The sequence below is a fragment of the Diabrotica virgifera genome, chromosome 10 (assembly GCF_917563875.1).
Source record: "Diabrotica virgifera virgifera chromosome 10, PGI_DIABVI_V3a".
Taxonomy (NCBI): Eukaryota; Metazoa; Arthropoda; class Insecta; order Coleoptera; family Chrysomelidae; genus Diabrotica; species Diabrotica virgifera.
Window position 1 is genome coordinate 60,542,821 of NC_065452.1, and position 16,970 is coordinate 60,559,790.

A 16,970-nucleotide genomic window follows, 5' to 3' on the forward strand; every position below is an offset into this window, starting at 1 on the left:
GTTGGAATAGGAAAGCTAGGTTCCACTAACTGAAAGATATGCTCAAATCGAGATCCTCTTACTTCTAGCGTTGTTTCAACTTCTCCTATTGTTTGTAATTCTCCTTTAGTTACTCCTTTTATTTTCGCTTTTGTGTTTGGTTTCACATGTTCCTTCATAAAATCTTGTAACACTTCAGTATTGAAATATCAGCTCCTGTGTCTATGATAAAGGTATTTGTGTTTTCTAGGATTCCTGTTTTCATTCGTACAAAATTCGTTAGGTTTAAATCGAAGTTGTAAATATTATATTCCACTTCTGGCTGTGTACTTTCCTTGTTTCGTTCATTCAAAACCCCAACTGCTGGTTTTCTGTGTCCTCTTGTCTGTCTTCTAACTAAAGTAGCCTTACGTTTCTGTTTCGTCCTCCTCTCTGGTTTCCTCTGTATGTTTGGTTGTTGAATTGTCTATATCCTCTGTTGGAATAATTCCGTTGGTTTCCTGTTTCTTCTCCTTCGTTCCGTTGTCCGAAGTTATTTCTTCTTCCTCTGTCGTATTTGTTATGGTATCCTCTTCGGTATTGCTGTTGTCCTCTCCTATTTTCATAATTCGTCCTATAATTGAACACTCTCCCCTGTGTGTTCTCCTCTGTCGTATCAATCGATAAAAGTTTAGATACTACTTCCTGCGGTGTTGTGAAATTACCTGCCTCCAGTATTAACTTAGCTCTATCCGTATTAACATTTCGTTTCATTGTTGCTACGACTGTTTTCGTTGTGTATTTTTTCGCTAGCTCCAATGGCATTCCTTCCGCTATGTATGCTACCTTCAACTGTTCCGCTAATTCCTCTACTTCGGATGCATACACTGCTGCATCTTTGTTTCCTTGCCTTTTCTTTCCTAACTTGTCTATTATCGTTTTCGGATTGTCGCCTCTTAATTCCTTCTTCAGTGCCGCTGCTATAAGTGGGATCGTATCCTCTGTGGTTATCAGGTTTCTAGCCTTATTAGTCAATCTTGTTTTTATTAATGTTATCGCTGTTTCTTCATGTGCTTCTGCTATCTTTCCAAGTAACTCTAATGCGTCTAAAAATGGTTGTAGTTTCCCTGCGCTTCCATCAAACTCGTTGGGCAATACCTTGCTTGCAATATTCAAAAATTCGTTGATTGTCAGAGCCATGTTTAATATTTTTATATCTAGACTAAGTTTTCACTCTAATGGCATATAGCATATCCCACCAGAATGAAAACAATGGGAACCTTCTTTTTTTTTTTTTTTTTTTATTTTTATATCTTATTTTATGTCGCTTTTTCCCTCTTTTATTTCCTCGTCAATTTTTTCCTCTATCTCCTCGTCACTTTTTTCCTCTTCTACTTCTTCGTCGCTTTGTTCTTCCTCTATTTCCTTGTCGATTGGTTGGTGTATTGAACTTGGAACTACTGTTCTTAAGTTTACAGCTTGAAATGAGCGTATAACTTTGTCTCTTATTTTTCCGAAATATTTGTTGCACGCTTCTCTTTGATTGTCCGATAGCGCTTCCCAATTTTTCTTCGTTAAATGTGTAAATTTGTTATACAATTTAATTAACTGTGTCGTTACTTCTTCTTTTATATCCTTTCTTCTTCAAGACCCTTTTGCTTTGCGTTGTTACTTCTTGCGTAATCTCCTCAACTATTTTGACGAAGTCTTCCCAAGTAACTTTGTTGCTACTCATTTATTCATAATTTTCTTATTCTTGTACCCGTAACGAACGCATAAATTTGACAGTCTTACGAGGTATAGTAAATATATATGAAAAATATTGTGTCAAAAATAGTAAAAAAATATAGTAAATTGCCATAAAAAAATCAGTATATCACTCAATATAAATCACCATTAAAAGCAGTAGACCAATAAAATTGTAATAAAAATCAGTAGTCCAATAATAAATGGATAAGAATCAGCAAAGATAAAATATGTTGGTAAATATATAAAAAATCATATAAAAATCAGTATCAAATAAAAATGTATCATTACGTCCTATAATAACTAATATCAGGGTTAAAAAAAATTCTGTATATTTTGGTAAATATTGGTATCATAAGGAAATTAAAATAGAATAATTAAGTAAAAATAGGTAAAACTTAAAAGGTAATGTGCGTCTTAAATTATAATTACGTTAATATTACTTTATACTTTATACTTTATACGAATCAGGAAATACCATAAAAATAGCTAATATGGACTTACCACTTTAAACGTCTTTGTTCGTATCACCCAAAAGTTCTCGCTACACGTTCCATAGCATTGTCCATTTTCCCACGATGTTCCATCTCCATACCATATTCCATTTTCCATACCATTCCATTTTCCATACCTCAGCTCCGTCTCGGGCCTGACGTCTCCATCCTTTTTATGTGGGCACCCCGCTGCTATCTAGGGTGGTCGAGGTGCAAGAACATTGACGTGTTTTCCCATTTCTCGTTCTAGACTACTTGTTCCTTACGTTCTCGCCTGGTCTTGGATCGCCATCTGGTGGCTCCTGTCTTCTGAGCCACCCTGGATACTTAGGGGTCGTTACCCCGACTATGAGGGTTGATGTAGTAAATATCGTTCGTTGTTAATACATTTATTTACACGTTAAATATATCACAGAAAGTAACTGGTGGTATAGTATTTACTTGAAATCGATGTTACCCCCTGGAATCTCAACTGCTAATTGATTTATCTGTTCTCGTAAAAATATAATTAAAGTCGATTATTGTTTATTTACTGTTTTGGTAAGCCAAGGTGAACGTGATTCAAAAGTGCTGACTGTTAATAAACACCCACTGAATATTATTGCAACTCGACCTTGTATCAAATACTAGCATGCATCGATGCAAAAACTAGGTTAATCGTATTTATTAAAAACAAACATTACCACGGGCATTTAATTATTAAAAGGTTTATTTTTAATATGATGTTTACTGAGATGCTGTGTATCCCAATTCAGCATCAGACATAAATACTCGAGGTTTTTACGTTAGGTTTGAACGAAAACAAGGTATGAACAGGATTTTAATCGTTTTCGTTTTCAAGTGTTAATTTTCACATGCGCTAACGTTCTCTAATATGAGTGGTATTATTAGCGATGGATTATGGATTATATATTTATATCAAATATTTACTTGGAAAAACGAAAACAGGAAAGGAATTAGGAAATGTTATAAAAATATTTTTTCCACCTGCCTCTACCGAAAGTATACTTTTCCGGTCCTGATTGTAGGGAGCAAAGTTGTAGTTTTCCTCCCAACCGACCTAGTGGAAGCATAAAATCCGTGCGACCTAAAATTGAAATATGAACTTCAAAATCCTACAGTTTTTTGTATCTTGGGAACCAACCAATGGATTTTCATGTTTTTGTTTAATTTTTATGTACTTTTAGCGTACTTTACAAATATGGAGTCAGTTTATTCGTAAATTACAATAAACAATTTAATTTGTTTAAACAAAAAAACATTTTATTTAATTTTTTACCGTGTTTTAGGTGCATAATTATAAATGTAAAACACTGTACTTATTTGAAAAAAAAAATAATGTTTGTTTTTATAATAATTTCATAACGTTTTCACATAAATATATTTTTAATTTAAGGCATGTTTTTTTATTTAGCTAATGCCTCGACAACTAATGGCCATTGGCATGGTAGGTACGCTGAATTTTTGCAGTTAGGTACCTAGTGTCATGTGTAGTGTGTTTGTTGAGTAAGTGTCTTGTTACTTTGCAAAGTCGACGTCATTATCTTTTTCAAAGAGGCGCTAATTGTATTCGAACGTCTGTGGTCCCTCCGGTGAGTACCGATTCCACAAGGACAGAAACTATTTTTAGTTATTAATTTATAATAAACAAAAAATTTCTGACCCTGGTGAGATTCGAGCTCACGACCATTCGGGCCTTTCGATCCAAAGGTAGGCGATCTTACCACTGAGCCACAGAGGGGTTTTAAGGCATGTTAATGATTTGTTAAATAGTCAATTAAAAGATTCAAATTACTGCAACTCTAAACAAATGTATAGAGTAAAAGTCGCACTTTTATTAAAATTTTTCTTTTTTATATACATAGTAATTTATACAGAGTGAGTCTGTAATTTGGAATAAATTCAATAGCTTTAATACTGATTGTTTTTTTTTAAATTCTCAGATCTGTCGGTTAGTATTTCAAATCGAAATTTTTTACATACAATAATAATGTATAGAGGGTGTCCCAATTTAGAGATATGACGTCATCGTTGATTGTCTTAAACGGCAACACTATAGCTACTTTAATAGGGTGTGTAAAGTTATACACAACTGCAAAATATCAAATTTTTATTCCCTACCATTTACAAGATAATAAAAAATAACAAAATGATGTCTGTAAAGTATTTTTCAAAAACACAATCAGTATTTGAACTATTGAATTTATTCCAAATTACAGACTCATTCTGTATATATATTTATTACAATTTCTTATCAATTATTACATACATAACATTATAGTTGTGCACCTAAAACACGGTAAAAAAAATTTTTTGAAAAAAAAATTTTTTTAACCAATCAAATTGTTTATTACATACATAATTTATGAACTCACTCCATATTTGTAAAGTACGCTAAAAGTACATAAAAATTAAATAAAAACATTAAAATCCATTGGTTGGTTCCCAAGATACAAAAAACTGTAGGATTTTGAAGTTGATATTTCAATTATTTTAGGTCGCACGGATTTTATGCTTCTACTTAGTCGGTTGCAAGCGGGTCGTGTTTGTACTTCATTTTTGAAGCTTTAGTGACGACTCCCTTGAAGGGCAAATAAAACCAAAATTTTTTTATGAATACTTCGTGGCTTTGAAAGCGAGAGAGCGCTATTTTCGATCACTATTTATTATAAACAAATTAGCTGTGAATTTTTAAAAAAATGTTGCTAACTTTGGCCCTAATTGACCTAGGCTAACTTATTTTTTTTTAAGTTCGTGTAAAAAGGCCATCTTTTAAAATGTGTAAAAAAAATTTTGTACCGGCCATAACAAGAAAGTTATTCAAATTGTTTATAAGGAAAAATTGACGAGACTTTTGCATAATTATTTATTACTAATAAGCGCATTTTTTATTAACTTTTTTAAACAAGTTTGAAAGTTTAGCTTGTGCTCTTTTTTGTTGACACCTGCAGAATGGTTCTAACATTATGTTTTTCTTACTTACATTACTTACTTACTTACTTACTAATATTATCTTTTTCTGACTTATGTTATTGCAAAAAAGGTCTCTGGGATAAACAATTTGAATAAAATATAAACAATTGAATGATTTGGTTCGAAATTCTTGTCCCATATTACGCACCAAAGAACCCTCATTTGACAAAAATTTTAAAGCTGTATGCTAATTTTTACATTAGTTATTTCAAAATTAATTTTTTTGCAATTTAGACTTTTTTCTCAATTATATTAACAATAAATAAAAATATCAACCTTTGTAATATGTCATTTTAAAGATTTTTCCATGCTCTCTAAGATGTTTGTTCTAAAGTAACCATAAGGTCCACTGTTTTCCCTTGATTTGAAAAAAAAAGGAAAAAAGGCCGTTTTTGACACTAAATTGTTTATAAATAAAAATGGTCGCCAGATCCTACGCAGGAAATAGTTACAATTTGTTCTCATAGGCATTACCTGTCGAAAAAACGCTTCAGTACCCTGGCTGCTCGAGTATCATGGAGAAAACCTTATTACCCTGGAATACAGTGTACTTATTATTGATACGATGATCTCAGAAAAGACGGAATTTATTATTGGAAAGAAAGAAAAACAAACAAACAAAAAAAGAATGGAGGAGAATAGGAAGTCAATTTAGTAGGCAAGGAGCATGATTGGACAATAAGAAACCCCACTGGGCCTTTAACCCTTAAACGCCCAAGGGTGGATAAAAAATGCCCACCTAATGCATATTCCCTTGTAACATATTTATTACGTGTTTAAAAATTTTTCAAAAATTATTTATTGTTACAAATACAGCAATTTATCGAATGTTATTTTGGTTTTACCGATATTTTAGAAAATAAAAGTAATATCTTGAGTTCAATATGGGTGGGCATAAAAATTACACCCTTGGTAAAACTTGTTACTAAAGGTTTCTCTATAATTTCTCGTTGGTAGGAACATAATCCATATAATTATCGATGTATAATTACATTATCGACATAATTATCCGCCAATGAGGAGGTTGAAAGGAAGAATGTGGAGAAAATCGACAAATCTGAATTAATGAATTTTACTGGTATGGTTAATTTTGATGTACATTGTAATTTTGTTGTAAGGTTTGTAAATTGTTTATATTAATATTTTAGAAGATGCTGTGTTTATGAAGCATAAGATTCTCAAGTTTAATCCATTTCCAACAACTCTCAATAAATATATTAGCTATTTTCGAGGTGGACATTTTTTACCCACCCTTGGGCGTACATGGAACCTAAAAAAGGTTGGGCGTTTAAGGGTTAATATCCTTTAAGCTTTGTAAATAAATATAATGTTAAGACTTCAGTTAATTTAATATGATATTATATCGTTTTCGGTAAAACTATTTTGGACTCAGTACTATAAAAAATAAAAGACATATAGTATAGTTTAATATAACATAATCTGAAAATCCATGCATGTAAACACGCGTATTTTAAAGTGCAAAATATCAAAGCATTTGATGTCAAAGTAAAAGCTAAAAGCATATGTGAAGCAGTCACCTGTGTGAAATGCAGTTTTCAATGATAAAGTTATTGAAATTTATAGTTTAAAAGACCTACCTCGCTATATCATTTAAGGGAAAAATTCAATAACGTATATGAGAGCACACTTTTAACACAAAAGCTCAGCTCAAAATCAGCCCCAATAATGCATTTTTATTTTCAGCAACACGTACAATCGATACATCAAGGTATTTTGGGATGATGATAATGCACTTTTAGACAGCAAATGTGACATTCAAACAGGCCCCACTTTACTGGATCGACACACGAAGGGTAAATTAATTATTGAATTACCCCTGTCTACAAGACATATTGCGTTGGTTGACTTTGATTATTCTGTAAGTAGCTATATAACTAATTTAAGATCACCTTTCATTTTAGCATCAGTTGCTTTATTTTGGTTAGATTTATTGGCAATATTAAACAAGACATGGTAATTTTTATAGATCAGATTGTTAGTCAGAATAATAATTAGTCTATTATGCTTTGTCCTCTATTCATTTATTAATTAGATAAGCAGGCTTATCCATTTTCTTTGTTTTTTTTAAGAAATATTAGATTTAGGAAACTTTTTGACGTCTCTATTTTTATCCATTGGGTTTCGTGTGCTAAAAATCTTCTTCGTCTTCTTATAATTGCGCTACAACCCTTTGTTAGTCTTGGCATGCTTAACAATGTTCTTCCTTTCTGCCCTGTCGGATACTTTATTATGCCACTCCCTAATATTCATGGTTTTAAAATCTTCCTCTACGTCGTATATCCATCTTTTACGGGGTCTTCCCCTTGTTCTATTTCCTTGAGGCTTCCATCTCTGGATTACTTTTACAGCTCGATTATCTGGCATTCTTTATATGTGACCAAGCCAGTTTAGTCTTTGTGACTACAAATCTAACAATATCTGCTTATTTCATCCAGCTCGTAGTTCATTTTAATTCTCCACGAACCATCACTGCAATGAATTGGTGCAAATATCTTTGTTAGTATTTTGCGCTCAAATATTCTCAGTTGATTTTTATCAGCCGTTGACAGGCTCCATGTTTCACATTCATATATTGCCATTAGTCTAGTTACCGTTTTGTAGATTCTAAGCTTAGACTCACGATTGAGTAACTCACTTTACATTAAGTCCTTGTATGAATAAAAAAACTTATTACCGATAAGAATCCGTGCTTGTATTTCTCGTTGTCATTTATTATTGAGCCTTGATAAGGAAAAGTGGAGGCATATTCATAGGTACCTTCAGATTCTCATGTTGATTTGACTTTGTGCACTTCATATATTTTGTTTTGCGTTTATTTATATATAGACTAAATGTAGCTGCTTCCCGTTTCAGCTCTATAGCTTTTTCGCTTAATACCCTTTTGTTGCGGTTTATTATGGCAATATCATACGCATATGCGCATATTCGCATATATCTTGTATTTACCCCACTTTGCTGAATCGACACACGAAGGGTAAATGAATTATTGAATTACCCCTGTCTACAACACATATTGCGTTGGTTGACTTTGATTATTCTGTAAGTAGCTATATAACTAATTTAAGATCACCTTTCATTTCAGCATCAGTTGCTTTATTTTGGTTAGATTTATTGGCAATATTAAACAAGATATGGTAATTTTTATAGATCAGATTATTAGTCAGAATAATAATTAGTCTATTATGCTTTTTCTTCTATTCATTTATTAATTGGGCAAACACGCTGATATTCTTCTCTTTCCGTTGCTATTATGATGGATATATTTTTTTTGTTTTTTTTTTAGAAATATTACATTATAAATCATCTGATAAATCTTCTTCGTCTAGCAGAGGCACAATTTTATTTTATGTTTCTACATTTGTATAACTTAGCTACTTACAAGACATTTTATAAACATAAAACTTTTTAACGTCTCTATCTTTATCTATTGGATTTTGTGTGCTGTATATAAAAAAAATAAATTTTACCATGTTTTTGCCCATAAAATCTTTTATTCTACCATACTTCTTCTTCTTCTTCTTCTTCTTCAGCCTGCGTTCGTCCACTGCTGGACATGGGCCTCTTCCATTTGCTTCCATTGATTTCTACTCTTGGCAATTCTCATCCACTGCTTGCCCGCGACTTGTTTGATATCATCTGCCCACCTCTTCTTCTGTCTGCCTACTCCTCGCCTGTTCTCTCTTAGTCTCCAGTTTGTTAGTCTCTGTGTTCATTTTTCGGGATTATCTCGGGCAACATGTCCGACCCATTGTCACTTGAGCCTTGCTATACGCATTCTATGCATTTCTATGTATTCTATGCTTCCATTACTTGATGAGAATTCATTTTATTTAGGAATTAAATTCTGAAAATAAGTTTTCAGTGTTTTATTATTTGTAAAATCAATTTTATTCCATTTTGGTATATTACTGGCTGATTTTTATTTTTTTTTTCAATTATCAATTCAGCCTAAATTACTTCTGTTCCTTAAAATTAAGAGCTTACTCTATAGCGTATCTAAACTAACAAGGTAGTGCACTCGGATAGGCTTTATACTTAGCTTTTCATTCAAACTAGTTCAAAAAGCTTTGTCCCCTTCAATCTTCTAGGTTGACCAGTAGTATCGAGAATCTGGATTACCTCAATATTCTCCTACCTATGAAGTCGTTAGATCTTCTTGAAGAATATATCCACAGTTTCCATTTCTAGGTCCTTATGGAGGTCACTGTTTGCCACGTACCAAGGAGCATCTACAATTTTTCTTAATTTTTTTTTGTGAAATCTTTTTATTAGTACTGTATTGCATGGTCTAGTCTAGCACACCCCCATAGTGAGCATACATAAGTCCATACCAGGTTCAATATTTACTTGTAAAGTAATAACTTAGTATTTTGTTGTGAAATCCTTTTATTATTCTTGTATTGCTTGGTCTAGCACTAGCACATCCCCATTGTAGGCATCAATAAGTCCAATAAGTCTAAATATTTGCTTGTAAAGTAGTGCCTTATTATGGAAAAATCGAGTGGAGTTTCTTCCAATTAGCCAATACATTTTTTTATACCTTATACGAGTATTTAGTTTTTCCCTTTTTTCTTGACGTGTGCCTTTTAGCGTATTTTGTCATCTAATGTTGTATCTAAATACTTAGCAGTATCTCCATTTGGTACTTGGATATTGTTGATTATACCTGGCATAAATTGTATTTTTTGTTGGTAAAATTAGCATAAATAGATTTAGCTTTATTCAGTCTGATTCTCCATCATTTAACTACCTATTGATTTGGTTAACTGCTATTTCGACCTTGATTGTCTCTTCAATAGTTGTCCCTACAGCTTGGATAGTCGTATTATCAGCAAATGTATGGACTCAACTCACTGTCTTGTGGATACGTGCTCTCATTTCTTTTAAAACTGAAAAAGAGTCTTCCTGCTTAATTCTAAAATGCCATTCATTTATCTACGACTGTAAAAGTTGTGGCTACTGTTTGGGCATTTTTTTTAATTTAGGTAATATACCTTAATGCCAAACTTTGAAAGCCTGTAAAGCATCGATGAAGACAACTGAACAGACTTTCTTTTCTTCTAGCGATCTCTCCATAATATTTGTGATTCTGTGAACCTGGTTGATCGTTGAATGCTTATTCCTAAACCCAAATTGATGTGTCGGAATGATATTAGAATTTTGCTTCAATAATTAGTTCAAGTCTCTTGAAGAGAAGTTTTTTAAAGAGCTTCGATATCACAAAAAGCAGAGATATCGGTCTGTATGACGAAACCTCATGTAGGTACTGGATTTTCTGGTTTAGGAATCATAACGATTTCTGTTATTTTCCTATCATTGATATATCTTTATCTGAATGCAACATTAATTAGATTTGTAGTTGTATGATAGCCTTTCGAGGAAGATTTCAGTACCTTACTTGTAATTAAATCATAGCCAGGAGCTTTCCTCGGGTTAATATTTCCTTTATTTCTCCAAGCACTTCTTTTGATGTAATTAGTCAAATTTCTTCCTCTAATTGAATAGGCTTTTCCCATCTTTCTTTATCCTCTACATGTGCATTTGGCTTGAAAATATTTTCAAGATATGTAGCAAATAACTCTGCTTTTTGTGCACTACTTCTGACCAGTTTCAGTGCTTGTCTTCGATGAGCTACGACGATATAAAGGCCCAGAGCAGGTATAGGATAATAAATTTTGTTTACCTCATCATCTGCTTATGGTATTAGGTGATACCTACTATAGTACCATGAATATGATCCAGTCATCTATTCAAAGTTGAAACAGTACTTTACGGAACGTCAAGCCTTTCTTTCACATACCGAATGGAACAACCGTCATTATGCAAAGCAACACTTTTGCTTTTCTCCTAGAGTACAGTTTGGTAGTGGAATTATAGTGGCATTGGACGGCATTTATTTGAAAGCACATAGAGATCTTGATATATTAGTAGTAGGAGGTAAATTAGGAAATGTTTGGAAGAACAAGTGACATCTTTTATGCATTTTTTATCTAATGCAGGATAATGCTCGGCCGCATGTAACCAGGGTAACAATGCTACACTTTACAGATGTTTGCATTCTGGTGTTAGCTTAGCCTTCTAGAAGTCCAGACTTTAACCTATAGAGCGTGTGTAGGACATCTTGAAAAGAGTAGTTCAGTAAAATTATTGGCGAGTTTAAAACTGTACTAGCGTTATAACAGGCGTAGATAAATCAGTGGGAACAAATAACGTAAAACGAGATTGCTGGTTTGATCCAGTCTATGCCAGAAAGGATGAGAGTTAAGGGTTAATATTTTTGTTCAGTAAAATTATTGGCGAGTTTGAAACTGTAGTAGCGTTATAACAGGCGTATATAAATCAGTGGGAACAAATAACGTAAAACGAGATTGCTGGTTTGATCCAGTCTATGCCAGAAAGGATGAGAGTTAAGGGTTAATATTTTTGACCCTCTCGACGCAGATCGGAGGTGGTTTGGGCTCGTTGGTTTGACTTTTTTCATTTGAACCGTTTATAGCATCCTTGGCTTCCAAGATGTTACATTTTCTGATGGTAGTTGTAGTATCATCTTCATTAATTTTTGTTTACCTCACATTTCTGTAGTTGTTTTCTGTCACTTTCCATCGACTCGCTTGAGTAATCATTTGTTTTTTGGATGCCGCTTTGTATGTTATTCTGTAGCTGGTTGTATAATTCCTAGGGCTCAGTGGAGGCTGTTCTTCAGATAAGGGAAACACCAAATAGCAATTCGAGAGTTTATTTATAAGACCGACACTAAAGGTTGTTACCCCCGGAGAACTTTGACTACTGACTTGTTACTTATACACGCTTTAGTTGAAGACTCTATGATACTACATGTTGAATGTAATGAATGAAGTTAAAGGCACCTCTGGCCTGGTTGAAGTGATTCTTGAGAATGATTCTAAATGTGTGTTCTTTCTCAGCGGTGGCACTTAGTATTCGTGTCAAGCCACGCGCTGAGTATATTTACAAATATTGAGAACAAAGAAATATATTCGATCATCAAATTAAATATGCAATTGCCCGAATTATTGTTTACAATTTACAATTCGTGAACTAAATTAGAGACCCGCACATGTACATATATGATAACAAATGGGCTCGTGTGATGTACGGGGTGATAAAAATATACTGTTCAATATCGGATATGAATAATGAATGTTTGATATTGGACACTGGTTGTACATCATAATCTGTTGTTGAGGTTGTTGGGGAAACATTTGCTGCCGAACATACAAAAAACAACAAAAACTTGGGGTGAGACTAAGCATCAAGAAAAATCGATAAAAAACTATTTTCGTTACTTCGGTTTTATTAACCGTGTCATGCTAACACATATATAAATTTTCATAAAAATGTTTTACACCGTTTTGGATCAATAATAAAAAATCATAGTATAATTTATGACCAATATGTATATTACGGACCTGTACATCCCATTAACCTTCTATATCTTTCTGTCCTGTCACTAGGAAAGAACAAAAGCCAGTGTAGGTGCGGCAACGGTCAAATATAATGGAGACAAAGTCCTGGAGGGAAAATATAACCGCTTGTCGGAGTCCCAGGCGGGTAAGGATAAGGACACGGTCCATGTGGAACTCCAGAATGATCTGATGCCTGTTGGTGCGGATTATATCTACAAACACAATTACGGAATGCCAGATGAATCGGCCAGGGTAAGTTTTGTGCTTTTTAACAAAAAATATTTTGCCTGCCGCCAGTTGTACACGAAGCGTGGCTAATCTACTTAATTCGTTCAAGGTAACTTAGTCTGGGGGTTATTTAATAAAAAGCTGACCTGTTTTATAATTTTAATTGGAGGTTATAAATCTAGCATTTTTTCATTATAGCTCCACAATCATGTTATAGGCAAGGCAACGAAGCATTAAACCTAGGAATTTTGTGCAGTAAGATAATCGTCATTCAACTTTTTGCATTCGATTCGACAGAGTGTCAGGGAATTTTGTGAACTAAATTGATCTCCGGCAAAAATTTTTGTGCATCAATGCAGTTTCAAAGTGCATCTCGAAGAGATGGAAAATGAAAAATTTAGAACTCAGGAAATATTGACGGAAATGAGTTCAATTTTTATACTTGGGGGGTTTGGAGGTCACTGAACACTGAACATGGATTTCATGACAGCGCTGGTCTCCGAGGTACCTGGTGCCCAGGGTGGAACTCATCGCCTAGGGCGATCGAATAATTCGCGAAATGAAGATTGGGTCGAAAAACTGAAAAATACGTGTTCAATATTTTTCAAAAATCTATCGAATGACACTAAATTCGACCCTCCCCCACTCTACCCACTGGAGGTGGGGTGGCGTAACTTTAAAATCTTAAATGGAAACCCCCATTTGTTATTGCAGATTTGGATTGCTTACATAAAAATAAGCAACTTTTATTCGAGACATTTTGTCGAATTGTGGATAGATGGCGCTATAATCGAAAAAAAATGATTTTTCGTGATACCATAGGTAAATTATAGAAATACACTTCCAAATAAAAAACCAAAAAAATACGTGTTTAATATTTTTCAAGAACTTATCGAATAACATCAAACGCGACCCTCCACTCCACCCCCTGAAGGTGGGGTGGGGCTAACTTTAAAATCAAATAGGAATCCCCATGTTTTATTGCAGATTTGGATTCCTCATGAAAAAAAGTAACATTTATTTAAAACATTTTTTAGAATTGTTGCCAGATGGCGCTAATAAATAGTGTTTTTCCGATTATAGCGCCATCTATCCATAATTTGAAAAAATGTCTCGAACAAAAGTTATTTATTTTTAGGTAAGGAATCCAAATCTGCATTAAAAAATGGGGGCTCCTATTTAAGATTTTAAAATTACCTCCCACCTCACCTCCAAGGGATGGATTGGAGAGTCGTGTTTGATGTTATTCGATAGGTTCTTAAAAAATATTAAACACGTATCTTTTGGTATCAGGATAAATCGTTTGTTTCGATTATAGCGCCATCTATCCACAATCCGAAAAAATGTCTCGAATAAAATTTGCTTATTTTTACGTAAACAATTCAAATATCCAATAACAAAGGGGGTTTCCATTTAAGATTTTAAAGTTAGCCCCACCCCACCTCCAAAGGGTGGAGGGGGGTGTGTTTAGTGTGATTCGATAGATTTTTGAAAAATATTGAACACGTATTTTTCAGTTTTTCGATCCAATCTTCATTTCCTGAATTATTCGATCGTCCCAGGCGACGAGTTCCACCCTGGGCACCAGGTACCTCGGAGACCATCGCCGTCATGAAATTCGTGTTCAGTGACCTCCAAACCCACAAAGTATAAAAATTGAACTCATTTCCGTCAATATTTCATGAGTTTTAATTTTTTCATTTTCCATCTCTTCGAGATGCACTGTGAAAATGCATTTTCTTATGAATAAAATTTTTTGCAGGTGATCAATTCAGTTCACAAAATTGTCTGACACTCTTTCGAATCGAATGCAAAAAGTTGTATGACGATTCATCTTACTGCACAAAATTCCTAGGTTTTAGGCTTTTTAGTGCTTCGTTGCTTCGCCTATTATTATATTATTAGAATACTCTAGGGAACATACCCATAAAAATGTTCTTAAAGGATAGGAAATAGAAACGAACATTTGTTTGTTATTATTTAAAAATATGTCCAAAGGATTTATACATATTATAATCTTTTACTTAAATAATAAACTACAAACAAAATAAAAATATAAAAACTATAGTTAATTTAACAAGCAGTAAAATAATATACAGAGTGGTCCACTGAAATCAGTCTAGACAATTATTATATATATATATATATATATATATATATATATATATATATATATATATATATATATATATATATATATATATATATATAACAAACAAGTGGTTTATTAGGGTTGCAGTCAGAAGTTTGGCCAGGATATCAAAGAAACACTCTTTTGACTTTTTGTCTAGCTTTCGGGGTTGTTTGACCCCTTTATCAAGACTCTGTAATATAAAACAAAAATGTAAGTATTTTAAAATATTACATTGTTTTAGTAAACCTACTAGTCGTTGAGATTATTAAAGAGAAGCTTGATGATGCTCAACATTTCAAATTAACACAAATATTGAAAACAGAAAACAAAGGACACAATACATTTTAAAATTTTTGAATAATTAGCAGAAATACAATAATTATTCTGTCATGTTAACCTACTGATAATGTAAGTCAAAAACTCTGACACATAGAGAACAGAAAGAAGAAACAATCAAATTAAAAAGTATCAAATAAAAAAGTAATTAAGTGTTATGATTATTGTGGTTCTTTTTAAAACATCAGAGGCCCATACAAGGTGTGTTCAAATTCACTAACTGTACTTAAGAGTATGCAACTCATTATACGTCCATGTGTGTTTTGTAAAACAAACAAGTATTTTTATGTTTTGGTTTTTAGTGTTGCGCAAGTAGATAACAATATATGTTGCTAAGTTTTTCTATATCTGATTTTTTATTTATACATGAGTTGCTAGATTTTATGCAACACATTTCCACAAAAACGCGTTTACAGTGGTTTGTTTCCCTTGCCAAAATACAGGAACCCTCGAAAGTGAACTCATGTTTCAATGTTATAGCATGTTCTGTTAGTGCACATGCATTTATTTTGTTAACTTTTATGTCACTACGGTGACTGATGGCTCTACTATGGAAATTACGAGATGTTTCGCCAATGTACACGTTGTTACAATTGAAACAAGGTATAGAATATACAACATTCGAAGATTCCTGCATAGTGAAGGGATCCTTAGTTTTTGTGTATAACATAGACACCGTTTTCACATTCCTTGTTGCGATTTTTAAGCCATTCACATTTTTGAAAATGTTGAATAGCTTCGGTGTCAGATCAGGAATGTAGGGCAAGGAACCAAAAGTTATTTTGGGTGGTACTACTGATGTGTTGCCTGTCAGTTGTCGGACTTCATTATTATGACAATTTCGTCCGTCAGCTGATTGACAAGAAGGAGAACCAAAAATAAGTTTGTTTAGAAGCCCTATGGGATAAGAATTTTCTAATAATATGGATCTCAGCTTTTTTAGTCCCCTATCCCTAAATTCCAGGTGCGACAATTTAGTGACTCTACTTTTTAAGGCCAAAACCAAGTTTGTTTTCATCTTAGATGGGTGTTGGGAATGAAAATTTATGAAACGGTTACTAAAACAAGGCTTGCGATACCACTCAGTCTTCAGAATGCCATCCCTGCCACGATGAATGAGCATGTCTAAAAAAGGAATCATATTATCCGCCTCCCTCTCAACCGTAAACTTAAGGTGTTCACATTGGTTATTAAAAGTGTTTAAAACATCAGTTACTTTGTTCTCTGGAACCGATAAAATCAAGTCATCTACATATCGTTTAATAAAAGGTATGTGAAAAGGTATCCTTTCTTTACACGTTGTTATAAGTTCATCCAAAACAAAATTACATAGGATGGGAGATATTTTACTGCCCATGGGAGTGCCAAATATTTGTTTAAAATAAGTACCATTAAACAAGAAGACATTGGAGTCAAATATGAATGTTAGAATTCTAATGAAATCATCTAAATTAATCTTGGTATGTGGAGCAATGTTATTCCAGTTATTTTTGATGCTGTTGAGAATAGCATCTAACGGTAAGTTTGTAAAAAGTGACACAACATCTAAACTAATTAATATATAATTATTCGGAACTTTAACATTGTTAATGAAGTTACTAAAAGTGAAAGAATCTCTAATATAGAATTCGTTAGACTCATTATAGGAAATCGTGA

At 33.2% G+C, this 16,970-nt stretch overlaps 1 protein-coding gene across 1 annotated transcript in view; it reads left to right on the plus strand.

The window, feature by feature from the left end:
* LOC114337267 (uncharacterized) overlaps window positions 1-16,970 on the plus strand; it is a 721,645-nt gene that overhangs the window by 331,607 nt on the left and 373,068 nt on the right. Inside the window, exons 35-36 of the mRNA XM_050641250.1 lie at window positions 6,876-7,050; window positions 12,665-12,868. Coding sequence (XP_050497207.1) covers window positions 6,876-7,050; window positions 12,665-12,868 — 379 coding nt within the window. The remainder of the gene's footprint in view (window positions 1-6,875; window positions 7,051-12,664; window positions 12,869-16,970) is intronic.